Source organism: Catharus ustulatus, chromosome 2 (assembly GCF_009819885.2).
Source record: "Catharus ustulatus isolate bCatUst1 chromosome 2, bCatUst1.pri.v2, whole genome shotgun sequence".
Classification (NCBI taxonomy): Eukaryota; Metazoa; Chordata; class Aves; order Passeriformes; family Turdidae; genus Catharus; species Catharus ustulatus.
The window spans coordinates 96,362,667-96,389,877 of record NC_046222.1 but is presented as its reverse complement, the minus strand read 5'-3'; the positions used below and the strand labels follow the sequence as shown (position 1 = coordinate 96,389,877).

General features: G+C 39.4%; 1 protein-coding gene across 1 annotated transcript in view; it reads right to left on the bottom strand.

The window, feature by feature from the left end:
* Positions 1 to 27,211, bottom strand: part of LOC117011306 (pinopsin-like) — an 87,527-nt gene that overhangs the window by 7,400 nt on the left and 52,916 nt on the right. The window contains exon 4 of the mRNA XM_033086667.1: positions 16,138 to 16,371. Coding sequence (XP_032942558.1) covers positions 16,138 to 16,371 — 234 coding nt within the window. The remainder of the gene's footprint in view (positions 1 to 16,137; positions 16,372 to 27,211) is intronic.

Genomic DNA, 27,211 nt, shown 5'->3' with positions numbered 1-27,211 from the left:
TCAAATATAAACTGTGTACTTTTTTAATAGCTTTGAGAATTATTTTGTATGATGATTTTTTTAAATGAATGTGTACTCTAATAACAAACCTTAAGATTTTACAAGAGTCACATTTTTAAGCAGTGTTTGTATACATTTTAACACTTTTTATATTTTCTATTATGATTTTGTATATTTTTATGTATACACAGTGTACAGATTTTTTCCTGTAAATAAAACATTTGTTTTCATTTGTTTAGGAGTGCTGGTCTTTTCATATTGCCTTAAATGAATGACACTGAACTACAGGTGGAACAAAAGTACGAAGGTGCCTGTCAGTTCTGCCCATGATCTCAATAAAATCTCAAATGGAAATGGACAGCTAATCTGACAAGGAGGTATCACAGTAAACTAGAGAAATAAGACAAATATTGTAAAGCCAGTTTTATTCTAAAGTGAACATGCAGACCCAAGCAGCTGTGCTAGGATTCCCTGGGAGAATACATATAAACTTCTTGTGACTGCCAAGCAAGGAGTTTGTCAATTGTCAAGTATGGAGGTCATGCTCTGATGGCTTGGTGATGTACTTGAAATGCTGATAGTCTTCAGCTACATGGCTGTGCTACCCATTCAAGGAGTCCAGTATTGTTTAAGGGAGAAGAACAGGCATTTTAATAAATTATTAATTAAAATGAGAAACAACTTAGCAAAGGGAAAATGTAAATTGCCAATCAGTCTATGATGAAATACTGTATAAGTCAACCACAACAATCCTGCTTACATCCATTAAATGTGGGGCATAGTGCTGCTTTTTGGCAGTTCTTGAACTACACAGGGGGCTGATGTGGGCCAGTGGAGGTGTTAATCAGTGTTTTCATCCCAGGGACTCATCTTGAGTCCATGCCAACAGGAAAGTTGGTTACACTTCAGTGGAATGATAAAAGTTGGATTGCCATCATGTACACTCCCGGCAGCTTATCCTATGTGTTACACTCCTCACAGGCAGCGTTGAGGGGCTAGTTATTGTCATGATATGCAAGTAACACCTCTCAGAAAACTCACATCAGTGAGATACTCTAGAGGATAAACTGAATGCTGGGACTTACAAATGAAGCAACTAATTGGCATTTTTTAAATCCAGCAACTTCGCTTTTTATTTAAAAAACTAAGTAGATATCAATCTATTAAATGCTCAGTCAACTTCACACTCTGTGGCATCAGCAAGGACGTTTTTGTCTCACTGCATTCAAACTGCACCACAATAGGAGGTGTAAATCCATGAACTATATTTTGTGGGGTACATGAGGACTACTTAAATTGACTAGAGCACTGCATCCAGACCTGGGACGTCCAGCTTAAGAAGAACATGGACTTATTGGAATAAATCCAGAGGAAGTTCGCAAAGGTCAGTGGGCTCAAGCACCTCTGAGGAAAGGCTGACAGAATTGTTCAACCTGGAGAAAGCTCTGGAGAGATTTTATTGTGGCTTTTCAGTATTTAAAGTAGACTTTCAAGAGAGATGGGACAGGCTTTTTAGTAGGGCCTGTAGCAATAGGACAAGGAGTAAAGGTTTTAATCTAAAGTAGTGCAGATTTTTTTTACTAGACATAAGAAAGAATTTTTTTATGATGAGCATGGTGGAACATTGGAACAAGTTGTCCAGAGAGGTGGCAAGTGCCCCATCCCTGGAAATATTCAAGGTCAGATTGGATGGGACTTTGAACAACCAGGTTGAGTTGAAAAAGGTCCTGATCATTGCAGGGGGTAGGACTAGATGAGCTTCAAAAGTGACCCTCCAACCCAAACTATTCTGTGATACTATGATAAGAACAGCTAGACAAGCAAGGGAAGAGTCACTCTTCTACTAGAATCACATCCACCATCTTCTGCAGGTAACTACACCTGCAGAAGTGATTAAACTGTGGGACTGCATCAATTAGTGTGAACAGAGCTCTAACACTTGTGGTTTGTTTGGACTTCTGTTCTAGCTTTCCTGGTATCTTGATCTTTTCAGGGTGACAAATTTGTTTGTTTTATCAGAACAACATGGATTTATCTGCTGCACCCCAAAACTTACCAAAGTCTACTCCACTTATGTAGCCTTCCATGTTTTTTTAGATTCTACTTTCTTACACAATAAGTTACTTCAGAGAATGCACTTCAAAGAAATGGCAGTACTGTTATGGAAATATAGTCTGACCCCAAAGCTTCGTGCTGATAACTATGGCAAGTAAAAAGTTGCCCTGTAACAACATGCCCTGTTATTTCTTTTTCCTAAAAGCAAGCTAAGTAAATGCTTATTTAGTTTGATGAAAATATGAACGGATTATATTAAACTGAGAAGTAACTATAATGCAGTAATATAGTGGGGTTTTTTTAAACTGGAGGCAGAATAGCCATCAGAAGACTGAAGCACAAGTAGGTTGTGACAGATCACAGGGAGAATCATTGTTAGTGTGATTGCTGGGTTCTTGGAAATTTTAAAAGAACAAGGTCCAGTGAAAGGAAGGGGGAGAGACAAAGAATTATGAAAATACCAAGAAAACAGAAAGAAACAGCTAAAAGATGTACCACGATAGGCAGGACTGTTGTTTTTTTCCTAATAGTCACTTACTTGGGTTTGGCATTTTGTTTTTTTAATGTTTTCTTCCCCATATGTTTGAAAGAAACCCAACTCATCTGTTGGTGCTCATATTGCTGCTGTCAGGTTTAGTGTGCTGGGATATGATCTTAAAATGAAGAACTATAGTAGAGCTAAGAACAGACTTCTGCTGGAGTTCAGCTTTTTTGTAAACAAATGAATCCCACAAATTTAACTGAGGAAAGACTAACAGGGTTACACCACTACTCTGAACAACCTCCTCCCTCTGCATATAGTCATCTATATGATAGCTGAAATACGACAACCAATTTCCTCTGGTGACCTGTTACTGCACATAGACAAATACAAATCAAATTTCCTCTTGGTTCCAAGATGCTGACAGGTAGGGGATAATTACTGTAGCAACAATTCCTTATATGCTGGTGAGAGGACTCCAAAAACCCTGAGGATTACAGAGGGCAAACAATAGGCATCACAGGTGCCTTGATTTTATGAGAGCAGCCAGAGGGGAAAACTACTGCCAGTGCTGACTCCAGGCTGTGTCAGCTGCTGTTAATTACCTAGCTCCAGAGAGTTGTCTGACTGCAACTGAGCTGCCTGATTAAAATATTTTACTGCCCCACCTTCTAAGCAGTAGCTCTTTTCCACCCCGAGTCGTGGAGCAGTGATGGATAGGTAGTGCTGGCTGCATCCTGCACTGCTGCTACCATGTGCAGCAGGTGTCTCCTGTGCAGGTGAGGCACTCGGGGTGGGAGTGTTGCTGATGGAAGAACTTTGGGCAATTCTGGATTGTTTTGGTTTGTGTAAACGTAGAAGGCTTTGTTTTATCTTTTAAGCCTTGTTTAGCGATTTATGTTTTAGGAAACATAATGTGAACGTGCCTCAAGAAGTTAGAGTTCATGACTTGTGAGTTGTCTGATGTTTTGTAAACTAGGCAGCATTCTCAATTTAAAGTATCTACACTTGGGACTGAGGCAGGGACAGCATGAAAACTTTTTGGCAAGTTAAGGCAAGAAATATGCAACATGTGTCTTGGGCAAGCTAAAAGTGCCAGAGGTCTACCCCTAGGCCCAGCCTTACTGCCCAGGAGGTACATGAGCCAGGACACTTATATAAAGTGCTGTATCTTGAACATGAAGAGGACAGATGACCAGAAAGGGAAAGTGGGGAAGGTTTGGTTCTGGGCCTGTTTCTGAGCCTGCTTTTTCAGTAAAAGGGATAGGAGTATTAGCTGATGCTTCCAGCTGGATCAAGCAAAATTTTCTCCCCTAGCAATATTCCTTTTTGAAAATGTTGGGTTATTTTCCAGTTATTTCCAGTGCTTGTTTTTGTCTATTCAAATGAAATTTTAAGCTAGCTGATGGACCTAATTTAGACTTTACAAATGCATGGGGGTGAATTTAGCTGTCAAGACATAAGGCATCTTAATGAGCAGTTGTAGCATCCCAAAAAGCAGAGATAAGAAAACATGTGAGTGTTACCAAAATAATATTAACAATGTTGTTCCTGGTAGAAGAGGAAGAAAGGCAGAAACAGAATATATATCATCCCTGAGAAATGTTGCCTTATTTTCATGGTTATAATACACTATTTAGATAACTATTTTAAAACATTCCTTTTAGCTAAGTCCCCATGAAACTCCCCATGTGCTCTCCTATAAAGTTAACAAAGTGAGAGATCAAAGCTGAAAGGATCATAAAGTGGGGATAGTTATTTTGTCAGAGGAAACAGGAACAAACTTGTCTTTGCCCATACTTCAGTGTAATCAGCATGGCTGCTGAACTTCAAAGGGATTGATTATGGACATGAAAGCAAATATTAACAATGCTACCATGTCTTCAATACACACTTAAGACAGCACATGGTTACTTTCAATGGGTTTATCACTGCAAGAAAAACACACCAGTTGTCATAATTATCTCACAAATGCTCTTTCCTGACCTTAAATAGAACTACTAAACCCCATACAAGCAGCATGTGACGTTAATTCGTCCTACCTAAAAGAAACTTAAGAGTTTCCAAAAGCAGCATGAGGAACTTCACTGAATAGCAACAAAATGCATCCTCCCTGTTTCCTATTCCCATTTCATAAGTTCAAATTGTTTAGGGTTTTGCAGTATGATTGATGGACCCTGACCAAGAGAGGTAGCAACAAATTTACCAGTTCCTACAGTAACATTTACTTCATGAGGAGAAATGAAGGGCCTATCACCACCATAATATGGTATGAGCAATCCAGATCATTTTAAAATAACTCACATTGTGCTGGAACTTCAAAGCATAGCAACAAGAAGTATTTTGACACCTGAAAAATCTATGTGTTTATCTAGTTACAGTCAGTACGCTGTTCTGCTGATCCCGTTTTTTCTTGTCTTTTCAGTTCTTCACCCATGGACTCTACATCAGTCCAAATGGGATAAAATAAAAACTCCAACTGACTGCGATGGGTTTATGCTGGCCTATTCCTGCCCCAATCTTGCTATGAATATAGCACATTATTAAATAGTTGTAGAAATGTGATCATATTGTGTTGGGGGGTGTTGTTTGTGATTGGGTGGGGTAGGTTATGAACTGCCTGTCTTTGGCTAGGTATGTAACACCTTCAGGGAAAACAGATCTTCCAGATGTTCCTTACAGACCCAAAACACTGCATGGAAGCATCCAAAGTGTTCTTTCAATTAGGATATTTTTGTAGTAAAATACCAATAGCTATCTTCCCTTGTGAATTTCTCGGGGTCTTTTTTTCTTGAGAGTTGGTCACTCTTGCATTCTGCTAAGTCTCACACACACACACACACAGAAACTTCAACAGCTCTTGGGCATTTTACTAACTGATTCTTCTTCCTTGGCACCAATTAATTCTACCTCTGGCTAAAACAAAGCTTCTTACAGCCTCCTCTTCCCCAGATTTCCTGTTGCCCAAAATTATATTTCCATCAGTTCCTATGAATGAGATACAGGAAGTTCTCTGATATGGGAATGCTGGAAGAATCTTTTAATTGCCAGGTAAGCCTTCTACTGCTGGGCAAGGGCTCTTGTTACTTTTTCAAGAAATGAGAGTTGCAGTATAGTAAGTGGTGGGTATACAGGATGAGGAGTAAGTCTTCCCTGGGTTTTATTTTTATCTTGGTTTGCAGGCAGTTATAGGGGTCTGATTTGCGAGTGCCTTTTAGCAGCAATCATTTGGTTTTATGTGTGATTAATTCAATAACAGAACCTATTGGGCTGAGAAATCAGAATTTCTGTTCTGACAATTTCTAATTCTTGAAAATTGGTCATATTGAACAAAGCCAAAACAAATTATCAAAAGATTCCAGACAAAAACCTCATATTGTCAAAATATCCAGTTACATGTAGCTGTCTTTATGGATCTATAGTTCTACCGCATTCTGACTGTTCCACTAAAAATTAGATCACTGGGCCAGGCTACATTTCACTGCATTTCCTCACTGAGCCACTGCTGTTCCTGGACATGGGAGATGCAGTTTGGTAAGAGAGCTTGATCTGCTGGGTGAAGGATGGAGTTTTTCATTAAAGAAAATAATTTTCCATCATGGACCCAGATCATGGTCCTTTTTTTTTCCCCTTGCTGAAAATAGAATTGGCAAAATTAACAGCTTCTCTAATATTGAAGCAGCCACATTTCACACTGAGAAAATGCTTTACTGGGAAATTGAAAAGTGACAGAAGTGCCTGGTTTGTGTTTTCTAACTCGCACAGGAATTCCTTGATTTTGAAGCTGGTGCTTGCTGTGAGAGGTGAAGAATGGTGAAGATGAAAAGGAAGACAAGTGATACAAGTTTTTGTTTGACCTTTGAATCCTACTTATAGTGAATTCCTATTGGCCTAAAGCCAGCAAACTCAGAAGTCCTGTAAAGCCTTGGGTGAATTGGAAGGTCTTGAGCAAGTGTTTTCCCTAATGGGCTTGAACATTACATCTGAAGCAAGGTCATCCATAAAGTACTCGGCACACAATAGTTGTTCCTCATGTAGAGGACTCCTGGTGTATATTGCTGTACACCCATGTCTGAAAATCTGATTCTAATTTAGATGAAGGGATTTAAGAAGTCACCATAGAGCCGATGTTCTTGTTTTCAGTTCAGATTCTGAAGACAACAATAATCCAGAGAGTTAGACACTGTCCACAAATCAGAAACAAGAAATAACTCCCACTACATTGAGGTGTTGGCTGTCTACTAACATCCAGTGAATGCAAAAATAGTTTCCCAAATGAAATACCCAATTCCAAGCATAAGTACCAAAATTATAATTTGAATATTTGTTTTGAACATCAGATTATGAAAAGAATTATACTAGCTCACACTAGCAACATGGGCATAGAAAGTGATCTATATATGGTGTCCCAGTATGATGAAAATACAGCTACCAAAGAAGAAGGGCTTTTTGAGGAATAAAGGCTTCTAAACTGGCTACAAATAAATTTAGTTTGGGAGCAGTTATACTAAACATCAATGGAACAAAGCTCTGTAATAACTTCTACTTCAAGAGACAATGAACTTCAAATTTATTGTCATTTGGACAGTCAGATTTCTGAATTGCATTCAATGATGCAGTTTATAATGAAAAGGGGATTATTCTAATGAATTACAGGCCCAGTACAGTTTTATATTGTATTTTCCATACTATGGCAATGATTATTTCTTTGAGTACAGCAGATTTTTTTGCCTTGGAGGAAGAAAGACATCAGAATAAAAATAAAAAAATAAAGTTTTACAGATTTGAATTCAAATTGCCAAGCCAGTCTGTGAAGGTTTGAACACTAATCTAACCTTTAATTCTCAAATTTCTCCTACTGCAAGACCAGGATGATGACAATCATATGCTTTACAAGGATACCAAGAATTAATTTAATTAAAAATATTTATTTAGTGGAGGTTACATAAATGTTGAAAAATATTCTCTGTCTAGGAAAACTCATTCTGGTTTTTTTCCATCCGTCTAATCTGAAACAATTTTTTGCTTCAATTCATAGTAAAATACATGACTGCCAAGATATGCCTGGTACACACAGCAGAACTCTGAGAAGCAATGTCAACTGACACAATGTGTAGAAAAAATGTCTCTGAATAAAATTTTAGTATTATGCCACTACCATATGACAAAAGATTACTCATCTATTGAGTAGGAGGGGAAAATTAGAGGCTCTGTCACCTCCAGGGTTACACTTTTTCAATACTTGTTCATCTGTTGAATTTGATTGTCCCCATAAAGCAACTAAATTCTTTATCTAATGTTGTATTGCATTACAGAATATTGCATTCTGTTTTCTTAGCTGACCTATGCTTGTATTCAGCTTTGGAATGGTAAGTAGTACCAAATGCTTAACTGGAGTCCTACTTATAAAACTTGGATATATTACAGAAAAACAAACATTAGAACTGAAATGGGGAATTCTGAAACTAAATAAACACTTGACTTTGACCAAACTGAAGTGTGGGCTAAAATCAAGTCTGATCCCTGACCTACAATTGCAGTTTAGACCACTGCAACAGAACTCTGATCCTGTGACATCCATTCAGTGTGGCTTGGCAATGCCATTTTGAAGAGCAGGTCGAGTTTAGGCTACCTGTGGATCACATATGCCTTTGTAGGACTTTAACTGTCTACACCAAACTTGGAAGTCAGGTCAGAAAAAAACCAACTCAACTGACAAGTGCTTTCACCCAGCTTCTAGATCACACTAAAGTAAAGGACAGTGAGAAAGCACAATCGCTCATATTTCATCCTTCCCCCACCCCATATTTCTCTTGGGGCTGGCTGAGCTCTTGACCATCCAGACCCTCCCTTGAGGACAGATGTGCCTGTGAAGCCAGCAAAGAAACCACTTTGGCTGAGCTTCCTATGATGTCTACTTGCAAGAGCAACCAGGCTACCAAGGGACCTTCCTTACAAAAATCCTAACACTTTTTTTTAAGCTGTGAACATACCACATTTCTTGCTCTACAGTAAGCTCTGAATACTGAGAATTTCCATTTATCTATCAATCTGTCCTGCAGGTTTAACGTTACAGGTGGAAGGGTATGAAAAATATCTGATTGTAAACAAAGTTTTGAAACTGCCAACACAACTGTAGGCTGACTAGGTTTGACTGCAAGGGCAAACTATTTGACTGAAGCTGTTTTCCCTGTACTGGGCAAAATTTGGGATGTGTAACCTACAGTTTATCTGAATCCTTAAACAGTTTGTTTTATTGCCTTTTGGGCAGTGACAATGATTCTAGAGGTCAGGTCTTCCCCTACAGCTATTTCCTTGCAAGCCCTCAAACAGGCAGCAATGTAAATCTCCTGTCATTCAGTCATCGCAGTTTATGCCAATTTATTTCCCTGTCTCCACTAGGGTAAGTGTGACTGACCCCTTCTATTGACAGCATGGCCTACAAGGTTGTCAGGAAGCAGTTGAGGCAATGCTCCTTTCTCTAAGCTAATTACAATGAAAGGGCACTAGAGTGGACATGACCTCTTAAACTGAGATACAGCTATACTCTTGTTTTGAAATTTGGCAGATCCAAATATAACAAAATGCTAACCTGCATCACATCTAAGGGGGGTTATTCTAAATTACACTGATCACTTAAACCTTTGAAGAAATAGGTTAGTCCATCCATGTTTAGACATTAAGCGGAAGAGACAAGAGAAGACCTATTACATATGTTATATGAAAAGATTACTTCCTGTGTCATAGACTGTTATCATGGGTTGGAAGGAACCTTAAAGATCATCTAGTTCTAACCACCCTGCCATGGGCAGAGAGGCATCTTTCACAGTATTGTGTTTCTCATAGCCTTGTCCAGCCTGGCCTTGAACAATTCTGGGTAACCTCAAGGTATCCACACTTCTCTGGACAGCCTACCTTATCCTTATTGTAAACAAAATAAAACTTTTGTATCCAGTATAAACCTACCTTCTTTCAGTTTAAAAGCACTGCCCCTTTTCCTGTCGCTATAGACCCTGGTGTAAAGTCCTCATCTTTGTCTTCCTTATAGGCCCCCCTCTAAGTATTGAAAGACCACAACAAGATTTTCTCCAAGCCTTCTCTACTCCATGCTGAGCAACACAAACTCTCCCAAGCCTTTCTTCAGTGGAGATGAATTCCAGCCCTCTGACCACTATCATGACCCTTTTCTGGACTTGCTCCAACAGGTTCATGTTGGATGGACCAACAGGTCTTTCCTGTGCTGGCAGCTGTACCAAAGGTAGAGCCTCAGCAGAGGAGCCCTGCTGGCTGTGGTGCTTTGGATGCATCCCAAGATGCAGTTGGCTTTCTGGGCTGAAAGCTCACATTGACAGCTCATGTCCAGCTTTTCACTCACCAGTACTACCAGATCCTTCTCCACAGGGCTGCTCTCAGTCCATTTTCCCCCCCATTCTGTATGGATACTGGTGGTTGCCCTGACCCAGGTGCAGGACCTTGCACTTGAGCTTGTTGAACTTCATAGAATTTGCTCAGGCTCATTCCCTATGGGTGGCATCTGTTCCCTCAAGCGTATAAAGGCATCACTTGGTTTGGTGTCATCTGAGAGTGCACACAATCCTCCCATGTACTCAGTAAGGATGCCAGACAACATTGGGCCTTCCTCTCTTTTTGCCGTACAAGTCACTTCAAATTCAACACCTCAGCTTCACTCTTTTTGGAGTCTCCTCTTTTCCTTTCAGAAATGCCTGTTTTGTTTTACAGGGCAGATATGGACTACAAAAGGATCCCATCATCTTTGCTACAAACCCAGCTCACTTCGTTTTTCCTTTGTTTCCAACCCATTTATTTCCCTTGTCTAATGTGGAGGTCTCGTCCCACTTCTGTGAAGCCTCATATTTCTCTGTTGCTATGAAAAAAGCAATATAGAAAGAGACACTAACATATTAGATGCTGTTTATAGATATTGCTGCCCTTCACTTTCTGTTTCTTCCAGAAGAAGGATCTTTTAAACCAGATTTCATTTCCATTAATGCATTCCCTAGCTATAATTGAAAATTATACAGTTTAAAACACATGCATATCTTGTATTTCTCTTCATTCGTCTGCATTAGTTTTCAACTGTATTAAATATTTTGCTTGCATGAGAGGTGGTGTGGCTTCCCACTCCCTAGTTTTGTGCTGGGTCTAAAAGAAGAAAGCTCAAAACCCTTCTGTGATATTGAAGCCAGTCCAGGACAGGCAGAACATGTCAACACAGACAAGATCTATCAAAGGATATAGCCTAGGACCCTAGTTAAATGCCCAAGTTATTTACCTAAACTGATATTTTTGTCATGAGCAGCAAGAGACATTCCTAAAGTAATTTTAAACTTACTGTGTGAAATGCAATTATACCTTATGACAGCAGCAAATGTGCCCTTGAGACCTTTATTCTCTTTGCCCCTCTGCTTTAAAAAGTCATAACAGTACATATTGGCAAAGAAATAGTCAAAACATTTCTGAGCTGTACTACAGTAGAGTATTCTACAGCAAGAGATCATTTTGACTTGACCTATTTTCAACCAAAGAACTTGGGTGTGCCATTCTATTTGGAGTATTAATTAAAGACAGTTTAGCTACCAGAAGAGAGGTAAAAACAAAGCAGATCATGAGTATTAGAATCTATGTGAATTTTAATGAAAAGCTATAAGATAAATCTTATGGTAAGTCCACAAACCTTCAAAGGTTTGAACCAAGTAAAGAATTACTCTTTTCAGGACTTAATAAATATGTCTCAATTTATGAGGTTTGGCATAATTGTCCCTGAATTGCATACTGTCTTTTCTGGATCTGTAGTTTTGTGTTCTCATGCAGCTAAAATATCTTGCTTTCCAAATGTGTAAACAAGCAACTTATATACTGTTAACTTCTGCACCTATTCCTCCATCTTTTAAAAAAGAGCCATTATCATCTGTTGAAAATATGGAAAACTGCAAAATACCCCATGAAAAATGACTGAAAATATAACTGTTATAATAGCCAGTGGAGGAATGTTAAAGCCATTCATTTTTAATCACAATTCCCATTTCCCAAAGCTCATATTCATTTCTCCCTGTTCAGTGTAAAATGTAAGATCAAGAAGGAGGGAAAAAGGTTGCTAGAAAACTGTATACAGAATAGATTATTATGGGCAGAAAGGCTCTTTGTTATTCATATGGCAGCTGTGAAGTTCCACAAAAGCCCTGGAAGAGGGGGCTGGCCTGAGCTACAAGCCACTCATTAGCTAAGAGGAGGTGGAATAGCTGCCTAGGGACAGTCAGAGCTACAGCAGAGGCACCTGGGAGGTGTGTGATGTTGGGTCCACATCCTAACATCATTCCCATTGATGAATACTCTCCAAGTACATCATTGTCATTGTTATTCAAATCTCTTCAGGGAAAAAATAAGTCTCTGTACACAGCTTAGTTTCATCATTCTTTCTCCTTAATTCCTCCCTTAACCCATCATGCTCCATTACATAACAAATTTGGAAAGGTCACAGTAGTAATGACTTTCAAGTGTGTATACTCTTTTGATCATCACTTCTCAAGATACTTAGGGAAAATGACAGGGTCACCTATTATTTTAAAGTGCAATGATTTTAATACTAGAAGACAGACACTAGAAATCAAATCACTAATCAGGGACCTAAATTCATATTTAATACATCCCTTTCCTCACACACTCTTTTGCTCAGAGGCACTTTCTGACACCAGAAATAGCACATTACTGATCACATGGTTTGGGTGGACTTTTTCTTCAATTGTAATATGCAATAGGGTATTAGATGTGCTAGCCTGAGTTTCAGTAGCCCAGGGAGACTTAGATGCACTACCTGAGCAATAAAAAATGTAAAAGAAAGTAGCTTAAAGCTCATGAGTTGCAGGGGAGCAAGGCTATTTTGCTTCAGCAAAGATTGTGACTTATAATCTGATCAGTAGTTTTCAAACAAATGCTTCTCTGTATTAAAAGTGATACAGGCTTAAACCTAAGTTAAATTTGGCTGTCAGTAGCAATACAGCAAATTTCTATTTTCTCTGAGTGCCATGTTCAAATTATGCAAAATAGCAAGCGGAGAGTCACTCAATCTCATTGTCATCTCATCCATAACCACACCTTCTTGAACACTCAGTATCTTCTACATCAACAAAAAATGTATTTGTCTTGTCAAACAAGGTTAACCTCTGAAGCTTCCACACGTTAGGCTATCCAGCTAATAATCCCTGTTTCTTAGTGCAGTACATCCTCATGCACAGTAATATCAGCCAGAAAGCACTTCCATGTTGGGGTTTCTGTGCTGTTCTGTGGAACACACAACAACAGGATTCTCACAGCAACCATCTCCTCAGCAGCAAACCCATGGCTACAGGGAAACTCCACATCTCCTGGGTGAATGCTTAATATTTCTTGTAATTATGTCAAAACAGACACAGCTGACACCATCACCACCCCTTTATTATAAACTTTCCATGCCTTATTTCAGTGAACTCTTACTCCTTTCCTCATAGGCAGCTTCACACAGCACTGACTCCTTTTCTTATAGGCAGTTCCACACAGCACTGACTCCTTCTCTCCTAACTGCCCCTCACTCAACATCTTCTTACCTTATCTGACCCTTGCACAATAGCACATCCCTTACCTCCTCACAGCACAGCCAGCAGACTCCATCCCAAACCACAACAGACTCTGCAACTCCATCTTCAATTACAACTTACTCTATGCTAGCTGACCCACTCTTTTATAATACCCAGATTCATTGGGCAGACAAGGCTGTCTCCACTTCTTGGTAATCAGTACAGCTGTAATTCATTGGGAAAGATTGCCTTCTGCACTAGCCTTACAAACTATTCTCCTACAAATACTTGCTTGCATGTAACATGGCAAAAGTGAGGTAGTTGGAGCTGTCATTAGAAATCTGTTTGGGGTGGTTGTATGGGAGGAAGTTTGAACAATGGGAATTTGACAGGGACGTGTGATGGGAATAAAAGATACTGGAGAGGTAGGAGGAGATGAAACTAAACCTGCACAACATTAACTATATAATTATAAAGGACTGATGTACTGAAAGTGTAAGCTGACCTTGCCCAGCTGTGTGCTGCCTTTTTGGGACCTGACCTTTGGGGAAGCTGCCCCAGGCACACACAGTCATATTGCCAAGAGCCAAAACAGCCTCCCATAAAGAAAGAACAGGGAAAATGGAATCTCCTCTACTGTTTCTCCCAGCTTCTTCCCAGCATCACTTGGTCTCAGGCAGTTTAGTGCTTTAGTTTTGTCAGTGAATCTTGATGTCTGCCTGGCATGTTATGAGCCCAATAACAGTCCAGCTCAAACAGTGCATCTCCCTCCTCCCAGAGGACAGCACAGGAAGAAGGACTGCAGCACACCTCATTCCATCCCATCTGAGGGAACTCCTGCAGCTGGAAAGAAATTCACTATTTTCTGCAGTGATTTACCACCTCAGATCAGTGCAGTAGGTGATGCCAAAGACAAAACTCTTTCTCTAGATTTCCAGGACCATGAAAGTGACTCAGGGACTGCTTGAGAGTTAATTTAAGGATGTGCTCTGTAGGATGAGTTTTAAAGCTGACTCAGAGGCTGATGGTTCCACACTACTCTGCACAGATTTATGACAGCTGGAAGCTAACACCACAGCTGCAGTCAACCAGCATTGTTTTCTAGTCTTCAGGGCATTTCCCTGAGCAAAAAGACTGATACATAGGGAGCTAAAAATTATGCTGTATATTCTGTGTATTTATAAAGTGCAGGAGTAAATACCCTACTGTGGTACCTCATATCTGCAGAGAGCTGTGAAAAATGCAGGCCAGATAATTTCTGTGTTGGGAGGCACAAGCCTTCCGTGACAATTCTCAGCTAGGCATGAAGACCAGGAAAACTGAGAGCCAAGAAGATTAACAACTTCTTTTCCCTGAGGCGTTAAATTTACAAGAAAGTGTGAGAACAACTACAGAGGTGCCAAGAACACCAGTGACGCATTGAATGGGGGTGTTACTATTGTTCCTGTTCTGATAGGAGGAGAAACAAAGGGATGGGTTTCACCTTTTTGAGTGAAGCACATTTCTCAGTGTCAGTTAAATCCAATTATTTTCACTGCTAATATACAGTGGCACAGCAGAGGAGAGCTGCAGGTTAATGCTGTACATTAGCTATCCTTTTGGTTTGATTAGTGAAAAGTATCTATCTCAAATTTGAACAAGCTCCCCCCTTTCAGGGTGGCCCATAACATCTCCATGTGTAAAGATAATGCCAAAATGTATCTGCTGTCAGTATTATATAACCCAGTCCAGTTATCACAGCACACTCAGATTATCTCTCAGTCAAGGACCTCAGTCAAAGTGTTCAGAGAATAAAGAAGCAAGACAGATGTTGATGGTGAGAAGTTTTCATAAGAATCATAAAAGGTAAGGGGGAAAGTTACTGTTTTTCTTCAGCATTAACACTTTCCAAATGGAATGTTCAGTTTGCTTCAATGTCAGCTCCAACTAGACTTTGGAAATGAAGCCCTGGTCTTGGGGAAGGCAATAGAACTTTTTCCTTCTGATTTCAGGGAGGTTTCACAGCTTGCTTGAGATTTTCCCCTCAAATTCCAAGAGTAGATTCTTTTGTTGTTTAAGAAATTTAGGTTAGATGAAGCAGGCCAAGAATGATCTCAGGCTGTGGCAAATCTTGAATATATTTGGTTGTTACATTTAACTCTTCCCTTGTCTCAGCTCCATAACAATATAATACTGCTGTTGATAAATACTAAGAGTGGGCTCCAGCATATACTGAGCAAGAAAATACAAAGGATGTTTCTTTGCTTTGCAATAATGTAATGGCCATAATGAAGAAAGAAAATGGAGAAAAACCTCTAACACATAATCTAATAAAAAAAAGTTTTCATAAACTATGCATATTTATCAGATTACCTACTGCAAAACTTTTAAAACTTCCAGATCTGCCATTATCAAACTTTAGAGTCAAAATTGTCAACACAGAAACATTAGGAGTACTGAAAATGGCATTTAGAGAAACGCAGGACCTGAACTGGATGTAGGCATTTTTAGAATATGCCTAGGTGGTCATGAGGCAAAATTCATTATATATTTTGGCATGTAGCTGAACTGTGAATTTACCAGTAAGGATGTAGATGTCCACAAAAACAGTAACTGAAATTATATTTGGTTTCAAGGGGGTCTATAATGAAAATGGTATTTATAAATGGTCTCATTTATTTTGTTTTCAAGGTCATGAAATCCCTTTGTCTCCTTGCCCATTTCCCCCCCCCCCCCACTCCTCAACTTCACCGAATGTTTGAGCATTTTTCTTGTAAATACCTTTGGCAACCAACTCTGAAGGATACAAATTAATACCCAGTGTGCCCTCAGAAGAACACAAGCAATTTCAGTAAGCAAACATTTTTCCATTCTTCTTATCTAGCAACATGCTGTTGTTTGCAAAGACTTCCACCCCAAGACTCCAGTAGTATTGTTTGGACAAGCTTTCAATGTCCTTAAAGATACATCTATAAGACTGGTAGTCACAATGGTCAAGAATGTCTGATGGACCTTGAAGAAAATACAATTTTAAAATAATGTATGTCTTACCTGCTTATTCATAAGTATGTAGATAATGGGATTGCAAACAGTGCTGCTTTTTGCTAGGATGGAAGGTATGATGCTTGTGACTGGAGTCACAATACCTGGCTTGCCAAATGTTGCAAGTAATGCTATAACCCCATATGGAATCCAGCACAGCAGGTAACAGATAACTGCAGTGATCACCATGAACAGCACGTGGTACTCTCTTTTGCGGGCAGCATTCTTGTGGATTTTTCCAACCTAGGGAAAGGTTTAAAAAGAGAGAAAATTTAACACAAGCGGAGCTGTTGGGTTGGCTGCATGAACAACCTGGGATTGTGGTCTTGGATCAGCAATAATAATCAACACTGTAGTTCCAGAAGCAAAACAAATGCAAACCCAAAAGTGATCGAATGCAGTGAAAAGACTTTCATCATCGCCATTAGGCACTAGGAGAAGCTCTGCAGAGACCACACTACATAAACCAGAGGCCCAGTGGAGGTTGGAGCAAATGCAGAAAGGTGACAAAGCATCTAGTCCTTAACATATGTGAGGTAATCTGCAGTTGCTTTTAAGGTATGGAATTTTGTGTAAATGTACCATATTTTCATTCAGATTATGCCAGTACACAGAACTTGCTTGAGATGAAGAAGCTTTATACATTGCACATGTGAACCACCAGAAGTATTTTCTGTTAAGGGTGTGGAAATAGCAGAGCAACACTGGGACTGTGCTTGGTATTTCTGTGCTTGGATCTTTTCAACACTAGATAAAGCCTCAGCCGGCCTGGTTAGCCATGGTCATACTTGGAGTGGCATACCAGAGAAGTCTTGCTGAATCACTTAATGAAGTTTTAAGAGGTAGGATTCACTCTTTTTAGATTATTTCTTCCAGGCAACTAATATTTTGATAAAAGGGCTTCACTTTTGATAATGGTAAGAAACAAGTTTTTGTGCTCTTAAAGAAGTGTGCTGAATGCTGATTCATTGTGGTTCATTGGGTTTTTTGGGGAAATGGAGTAGAATTGGCTAAACAGGAAAAGCAGATGCAAATGAGCAGTTTCAAAGTGATGGTACAAGAGTCTATCTTGTTCCCATGAATTTTCCAGTAGTTACAGTGTGTGGGCATATCTACTGTGGAAGTATTTATAACCTGTACTTCAAAATTTATTCTCCTTTAACCTGTACTGGATTGAAGCGTCATGCCCTTTGGGAGTCTAGCGCTCTAAGTGAAAGCTTTAACATTAAAATAACAGCCAGCTTTTATTTTTAAGGCTTGGTGTGAATACATTTTTCTGTAGACAGCTACAGAATGCTCTTCCTGTGTTTGAGCTGCTAAGTGCATTGGTGGTAACAGTGAGGAACAAGTTCATTTCCTAAAAATTCAAAAACAAACTCTGCAAGGAGACTCTGTCTCTGCTGACTCTGGATGGAGACTCAGCACACTGGTCTTCTGAGGTTACAGCTGATTCCTCAGCCTTACCCCAGCATGTGTTTAACAAACCCAGATGTGCCAGCAGGACTTCAAATGTTTTAACTACAGTAATTTCATAATTATAAGCCGCACCTGATTATAAGCCACACGTCTGGGTGTCGGCAACTGTCTTGGGTTACAATACAGAGTGTGATAAAAGGTATCTATTCTATCACCATCTGTTGAGGGTGGGGACAGTGATCCTTATCTCAACGGCAGATATTCTGCTAATGGCCCATCCATTGAAACCAGGCGGGGCATTGTTCTTTATCTTTTCACAACCCATCCTTCCTCCAGCCAGTCATTTTCTGCTAATGGCCATTGAGTCCCACTGTGGGACTGATAAAATTACTGCATCTCATTGGAAGTTGCTCCAGCCAGGAGGAAGAGCCCAGCATTTCTTACCTAGATAAAAACAGAGGTTTTGGGACACTAAGGGAGCCCTTTTCTCCACTGGACTCCAGAGGAAAATCAGATTTCTCCCCATCACCACTGGATCTCCAGAGGGAAACTGTACCTTCTACAGGAGCACTGCTCCAACTGAATCACATCTGTCACTGCAGGAGGATGCAGCCACCATTTAATGGGACTGCTACCAACACCCTGCCTGACGGGGTGTCAGGCTGTACTCTGACTTTGTCAGGGTTTGGAGTTTGTTTCTTTGGAGTACTGTATTTCTATTTTAATTTCCCTAGAAAAGAACTGTTATTCCTAATTCCCTTATCTTTGCCTGAGAGTCTCTTGATTTCAAAGTTATAGTAATTTGGAGGGAGGGGGTTTACATTCTCCATTTCCATTCTCCTTAAACTAAATCAGCAACTTTTCGTTCTTTGTCCATATATAAGCCGCACCTGATTATAAGCCGCACTTCCGGGTTTGGACCAAAATTTTAGTCAAAATGGTTTAGCATATAATCATGAAATTACTGTATATTAATTGAGCCTTTTACTCAGCCAAATCTAATTTATGTCCACTTTAAGGTCTTTTTGCCTCTTGAATGCAGCACTTGAAAGTAAATTGCACCTAGGGGAATTAAGCCTGTGTAAAACTACAAACATAAATAAGCCAAAAAAGCATCTCTGTGTAATGGAACACATCCAAACTTTACTTAATCAAATAATTTTTAAAATTTTTAAATCACTAGGTTTAGACTGATGCAGGTAAATGAATAGAACACAGTTAAAGGTGGAAGCTACCAACTACCCCAGTCAAATATAATTTGCTGTTGCCTGACACATACCTTGCACATACCAAGGAAATAGTCAGAGTTTTTTCTACCTCTTTGTAGTGTCGGTCTTTTTGCATAATGTATGTGTTTATGTATTGTGAGCTAAACACATATATAATGACTGTATAAAGTACATATGAAGGCAAAGTAATAAGGTTACAGTTTCTTTTTAGTTCGACTCTAGGCTTCTAAAGTGCTTGGTTCTATCTGGAGTTTCAGTGGAAATGTTCCTATCAATGAAACACACACTAACTTTGCCCGTCCAAAACTAATAAATATTTTTCCAGACTGTTTTTTAATGATTTTCTGCAAAAAGGCAATTACAAAATAAAGGCTATCCTTTCTGAGAAGACTCAAGACTTCTTTTTTACTATGATTGCAACCTGTTTATTTTATAATTACTTTAGCTTGGAAAAGGACTAATAATAGATAATTGTCCAATCCTGTATTGCTTGTTTGAACTAAATTTTTCATGAGTAATGGGAAATTTCCCTGACTGATGAATCCAGGATCCCATGTGAGCTGCAGCTATGCTACAAATTAAATATTAACCAAGGAATGCAAAGCCCCAGTTAGCCATGGTATCCACAGCTGAAGATCTTCAATAAACACAGAAGGATCAGGCAGCACATTTTTGCTCTGTGTTTAGATACGTGTCTTGAAGAGTTTGCAAGAATTTACCATCTGCACAGACAAAGCAGGGACCATAAACGAAGGAAAGAAAGATGTCTAAAAGTGGAGTGGCCATGGACGTGATTTTGGCATGTATCCTTCCACTTTCAGATCTTTAGGTCATTTCCATAGGAAAGCAAGTTTTATCCTCACTTTTGTCCTCACACTCTTGGTTTCATTATTATTTGCAGTTTTGCAGTCTACCTTTAGAAGTTGTTACTTTTAAAATTTATCTGCTTATAGGTACTGGAAAGCCTCCAGCAAAATATAACTCAAGTTCATGTAACCTACAGAAGGATTACACTTCTTCAGGTGAAAATGCCATAGACATTTTAACATTAAAATAATTCTATTTGTTATTGTAAAACTACTGAGCAATTTAATGCAATTGCTACACTGTATTTTAGTAGTCAGCTGGAAATGCTTCCCTGGATATCCAGCTGGTAGAAGTGCATAAGATAGTGATGAGAAAAAATAGATTCAAATAATATTCTAGAATAGCTGAGCTTGTAAATCTCTGTCTAAATGTGAACATACAGGGTATATATAATATAAATTTATAACACCTAGAAGATCTAAACCACCTTATAAAATGTCACAAGAGATACTGGCCCATTGGGATCAGATTAGATAGGATGGCTAGAAAATACTTTTTTGCTGTAAAGTCAGCTGTTTTCTCTGGGACAAAGACCATGTCCTGTTAAATTTAGCAATAGAAAGGTTGGGAAACCACTATATTTAAAGAAAAGAAGGTTGGGGAATTGGTTGTTGAGGGGTTTTTAATAAGGAAATTACGTTTCTCCCCTACTTGCATCCTGGGAAGAAGCAGAAGTGTTTTGGTTTTTCAGAACTCAGCTGTGACAGGCAAGCTTGTCTAATCTCCAGCACTAAGCATAACAGTGGCACAATTAGCTCTGGTCTGGATTTGCTCTGCAGCCTTGCTGCATCTCACATATACCCAGCCCTTTTTGAGTCAATCTGACACAAAAAATACTATACTAAGTACTATTCAGATCACTAGGCCGGCATGCTGAGCATGTCACATACCTTAGATGTGACAGGCCACAGAGTGTGGGAGAAGCAGGGTGGCATTCAGTGAGGAGGCTGGCATGCCAGAAGTGTCCTCAGAAGGAGCCCAAGTGACACATTGATGGGTTGACCTCAAAAGCTGCACCCACATCTGACGAGATAGCAGATACAACTCTCACCAAGTGATGGCCTGCAATGCTATTCCATGGTTTGGAAAAGATGAAACTGGGGAGCTCTGAGCAGAGCATAGAGAATTTCAACAGCACTGGCAAGAGTCTGGAGTTATAAACCAAAGACAAAGGGACCTTATAATATGGAGGGGATTAGTAAAAAGAGATGCAAAGAGCTTTTGCTGTAACTGTGGAGATTGTTAGGTTGGAGATTCAAGAAAAGGATTCAAAATACCTCCTGTGACAGGTACTCTGCAAGGAGAGAGAAAACTGGCAAATGTGTGGGCCTGTCACAACAAGGACCCAGAGAAAAGGTATGACCTAGAGGAAGCTTGACTTCATCTAAGGAGAACAAGTCTGTCCTTTCCATAAAGAGAAAGTCTGTCCTTGCAGAAGACAAGAAAACCTTCCAAACACATAAACACTGTTGTAGGGGAGATAATGCTGTAGGTCATAGGAAATTATTTTAAGGTAACAGGTTCACAGGTTCCGGTTACCCAATTTAGGCATCAGGGTCATCAGGGTCATCAGTTCAGCCCTCATCCCTGTCCAAGTCAGCTGGTTCAGTCAGCCTGTTCCTGGAGGGAGCAGCCAGATGGCAAGCACAGCTGAGTCCATGGGATTTTGTCAGGTCAAACACTGGAGCCTTCCAGCCCAGACAAAAGAAGGCAGCAGCTACCTACCTCTGGGTAGGGATTTACTGCTTTAAATATTATTCTAATCCATCAAACAGCTTCATATGGAGAAGAGCCCTGAGCAGTGCCTTGCCCGGGGGAACAGCCTGCACCTTCCTGTGCTCCAGAGCCAAAAGTTGGACTTACTGCACCCTCTTGCTCAGCTGTCTCTGGATTTATCTGGGCAGGACTTATGGGATCAAGGGAATACTGGTGGCACATCTACTCAGAAGAAGCTAACTGTGAGGACTACAGTGCCAGAGGCACATATGCAGTCAGTCCATCATATTCCCATCATCCATGGGTAAGTTGGGTTTTTTTATATATGTAAGAGAAGGGAGCTGGGCCAAAGTTAGCTATTAAGAAGGGGAAGTTTCAATTATGACAACCTGACAGTTTTGAATTTCCCTGTGTTTTCTTTTTCACATTTAGCCTAGTCTCTCCTCCTTACTTAATGTAGCTATATGCTTTTTCTCATAAAGCATTTCCTTCATATTTTAATGACTCCTATTTTAAGATGTGAACATCTTGAAAGGTTATGAAGAATATATATCATCCCATTCATCTAACCACTAGATGGAAAGACTATGCACCATCCAGAGCCACTTCAAGCAAGGGACATGTACATCACAGCATCTTAGAAATCAGGGGTCCTGTTTGTAAGTTTTGTTACAAAAACTTCTCCTGCTATTTATTAAGATGGAAAATAGTATCACTATACCCTGTGCACCTAAATAGTGGATGCTGTAAACATCCTTTATGTAGCTTACTCTAAACAAGCAATATAGAACAGGGCACAAAGGGCTTTTTTCATCATGGCTGATACATTATTCCTGGATCTCTATTTGTGTATCTTACACTCATATAACCCATCAGCTGTTTACTTCACTACTTCAGAACTGCACAGTGAAGACAAGGCTATGTATGAGCAGCAGTGTTTGTTGTCACCAGCATCTTTCAGTATCAGCTATAAGTGCTTGTTTTGACATGATCAAGTGTTTGACAGTACTACCAAAACCAGACACAAGTAAAATATTCATAATTATCTGAGGGAAGTCTGCCAATCTTCAAACATTTAGTCTACTACAGCTTCTTGAAATGAACAGAAGGCATCTAGACTTTCTATGCAAAAGCTGCAGTACAGGAAGAAGCTGGAAAAAGATCATTCTTCCATCATGAATCAGCCAAGTGAGACAGTCCCCTCTGTCACATTTCTAAAAGAAAGAAAATCAGAATGACCTCCACTTATTGGTATGAATAAACCTCTACTAAACCTTCCAGTCAAACTAAGCAGTGCCTGAAATGTCAGTTGTGATGAGCTTTCACTTCTCCCATCTCTGTGGATTCTGTCCTCAGGCAAAACAAGGAAAAAAGGAGAAAAAAAACAACCACACCTCCAAAGCATGTAAAGCTCTAAATAGCTGTAGGAAACATACTCTCCAAGTAATCCCTTTCTCAGTGTGAGCTACCCCAGAACCAGTACTGTACAGATTAATAATAAGGGGGATTAAATACTTTGTTGTTTAAAATAGGCAATCCTGGAAAAAGAGGATTCACTGGCTTAAAAATAAATGCCTCCTTTGTTTGCAGTTAGGGGGCTAAGTTCGAAATGAGTGAACACTGAAGAGATGCATTGTCCTGTGGAAATGGAGAGTGAACAGAAACATCTGGTTTGGGTCATCTTAGAATTTAATGGGCCTTGACTCTACAAAGCATTTACACTTATATATTCAGTGAGCAAACTGAAATTTAAGCATGCACATAAGCATTTTGCTCAGCTGGGGCCACATAATGAGTTAACAGCAACAAATACAGAAGGCAGAAGCCATAAAACCACATAAGGGGCCATATAGCTAATTATTTTATGTCACTGTTTAGTGTAGGAATTTAAGTCCACAGGAAGAATATTTTAGCAGCTGAAGACTGGTTTCATTGTAAATTTTTGTTATTGAAATGGGAATAAGCTGCCCTAATGCCTCAAGGTGAAGTGATGCTTTAAATACAAAATTCATGGCTTTGTACATTGCCCTTAAAGCATAACTGCTATTGATGCTAAAATCAGCCAAGTTCTATTGCGGACTTAAAGAACACTATAATCCTCTTAGATGCAGGATTATTTTTTTTTCACTGCTAGAGGGCTTTTAGCAGCAATTTGACTAACACAGCGAACATATTCCCATAAATTAAACAAGGAGCTCATGGTGTCACTCTCATCATTGATAATTCATGTTTTATCCTGACCTTCTTTATTCAGTCTGCATTTTCTAGCATCAGTGTCCATGAGAAGATTAAAGGTGTATATGCCTGCTATCATTTGGGTTGTATTAACAGTTGGGTTTTAGATGGAGAAGTCCATTAGACACTCTTACAAGGATAATCAAAGTCCAACTCCTCCCCTTGCACAGGGCAGCTCCAATAATTGCACCATATTACAGCATTGTCCAAACACTAAATTTTGGAAATTCAACAGGCCCAAGTACCAGGTGCTGCACACAGGCTGGGGAAATCCCAAAATATACTGCAGACTGGGAAAAGTCATTGAGACCACTCCTGCAGGAAAGGAATTCAGAGTTCTCACTGATGAAAAACTGAAGGTGAGCCAGCAGTGTGCACCCTCAGCCCAGAGAGCCCAAATGTGTCCTGGGCTGCATCAAAAGAGAAGTGGAAAGCAGGTTGAGGGAGATGATTTTCCTCCTCTACTCTGCCCTCATGAGAACTCACCTGGAGTGCTGCATTCAGCCTTGGGGTCCTTGACACAAGGTAGAACCTGTATTATTATTACTACATGTGTTGCTGCTCTGCAACACAACTTCCTATTATAAAGGAGGAAGGTGCTGAGATTGCTTTCAGAAAATCAAGGCAGTAATTTAGTTTAACATTCCTCTTCCTTAAAAGCTTGCCACCAAATTATAATTTTAACTAATAATTCAAACAATTTTAACCAGCTTCTGGTTTGGATTATGGTTTTTGTTGTTGTTTTAAAAACTTTTGTGATGGCTTTGACTGACTGAACAACCCAGATGATAATAAAGGAAAGGAAATATGAAAAATAAGTAAAAGCTGATTTTGATGTATTTTGCATTGAAAAAATTCTGAAGCAGGAAGGCAAAATGTCAGACCTTAATTCCTTCTTGTTTTCTGTATTCTTTCTTCCAGAGATAGAAAAATGTAGAATATGTATACGCATCATCACTAATAAAGTTGAACTCTTCAACAACAGATGAACTAACTGACAGGTGTAACATTTCTTTCCCGGTTTCTTTCTAGGCTACTTTATGCTAGACAACAATATGCTACCATCTACATAGAAAATGGACTGCATACTTTCCTGCACCTAAAGGAAAAATGTTTTCAATCAATAACAAAAAATAACATTTTGAAATATGTGTATATATATATATACACATATATTTGTATTTATGCAAAAACTCGTACACATCACACACCATGTGTGTGACAAATATATATACACACATTATATACACACACAAACACACAGGCATATTTCCATAATTATGTTAAAATTTTTACTCCAGTCATCAAAGTTTGGAGAAGAAAGTTAGGAAAATGCAAGTTAGGATGAAAGTATTACTCAACACCCTCTTTACATCGTGAATTCAATTAACCACAACCTTTTCTACTCCAAATATCAATACTTTCTCTGAATCTGGGGCGTGAATTTAAAAATAATAAAGTGTCAGGGTAATGTTTTCCGTGAAAATGGAGCTTGGCTATTCCCCTAGGTCCATTTTTGCAGGTATGTAAGCTTCCACTCACATGTAATGCTACTTTTCACCAGGCTAGCACATGTGGGTGAGAACTCAAGCTTTGCTTTCCTCTGGATTGTTAGCTGCACTCCTTACAGTGAAATCAGATGATAAAATCTCTCAGGCATCTGCAGTCTTTCAGTACCTAACCACAATTACCCTTTATCCTGGGGAGAGGGCTGACTTTCCCACACTTTACTGAGGGATCCCCTCCCACTTTCCTGAAAATTTCTACTGACATAAAGCAAGGAATCATTCAGGACATGTGGGTATGCCTTTGACATGTAGCTATTGATATTTAAATAAGCCTAATAGATATACTTGGATCTGCTTGTCAAATCCTATAGACTCAACAAAGAATATGAAGTGTTTTCAAAGCTCTCATCTAATTGACATCTTTAAAAATATAGGAATTATGCCACAAATAGCCTGAAAATGTTTGCCTCCAGATGCTTTCCCTCAAATTCTTGTGCACTTGCCATGGCACAGGTGTATTCAGAAAAAAAACCCACAAAACCAGCTCAACCCTGAGAAGTCTGTAAGTCCTCAATTCTCCTCTCAGCAGGACCCTTGATACCCTCCTGATTGTAAATCCCACCCTACAATATATCATCATTTTCTTAAAACAGAATGATATATTGGACATAGAAACAGCTAAATTAGACAAATTGAATTTAACCAGTAACACTGAAGCTCAGGTACACACACTTTTTTCCTTGGGAGAGGTGTACTCAGGATTGTGTTGCACCTGAAGAAGTTAGGGTAGGAAAGATGAAGTTTGCTGAGTGAGTTGTTTCTAGCCTGGCGTTCATAAACATTTATTTCTCTTTGCACAAAGAAAAGGAGGATAAGTTCCTTCTCTGTACTTTGTGGATTATAGGCAGTTCTTTATAAATGATATAAAGTCAGTGGCTACTGGAAATAATCAGAGCATGAGGTACTTTGGCTGATTTTTATATCTACCTAAAGTACAGTTAATAAAAACCAAACCAAAAGCAACCCAACAACAAAATTCCTTTTTCTTGTTAAAGTTTCATTCCTGCCCCCACAAAATAAATTTTTTAAAAAATTCTATTGGGGTTGGGGTATTCATAGCATGAGACCAATATTTGACATTACAAGGTGAAGACAGTATAAAGTATGCTATGAAAAAGATCAGGGAATAGGTAAGGAAAGAATAAATAATTAGCCATGGAGTAGGTAACATCCATTCTCTAGTGTATATGTGGCGCTTTCTAGTGATTTGTCCACAGAGGTTTTTCTAGCCTGGTGCTACAGCCTCTGCCTTTTGTGATGCTGCCTTTCCCACGGGCACTTGCAGCCTTTTGGGAGAACCCTCACAGCTTCAGTCTGGGAACATCCACTCTGTCTGCCCCTCTAAAGCTGCCTTGGGGCTCACCTAAAAGCAGCATTCCTCCTTACATCAGGCTCCACTGAGAAAGGGAAGGTACTGGGCTTGTTCAACCTCTGGGTTGGAATGAACACACTCTGTCACAAATGTTCTCTAAAGAGGGGGCATCATGTTCACTGTGGGCTGCCAGGCATTCACATGGATTTCCATGCTTCACATGGAAGCCAAATGTAGGAAACTGCGTGGGAGTGCCTCCTCCAAGCCTGCAGCACTCAGAATTATCATGTCTTCAGAAACATGATATGGATCTCTTTGCAGAGATCCATAAACTCCATTTTTAGGAACCTTTTAAAGGATATTTAAGGCATGCCATACCCAGAAGTGACAGAAGAAAAAAACTGTGTAAATGATGGGAAAGACTTTGAAGGTGTTAGATAGAGCATAAGGCAGCTGGTGGGCAGCAATACGACATGAAAAGAAATGGACTAGAGAAACAAGTCCCAGAGTGCCCAGTCTAAAACAATTGACCAGAGTTTATCCATGCCCAGACCTCTGAGACATGCAAGATCAAGCATCTATATGTTCTGACTATAGCTTTGTGATTATGCAATATGAGATACAAAAACACACTCTGACTCCTACATAATATGGAAAAGACTGGAAGTTGTGTTTTAAATACTACTCCGTGTTAGAATTTTGAACAGAACTAACAAAAATAATATGCTTTCTTTTATAGC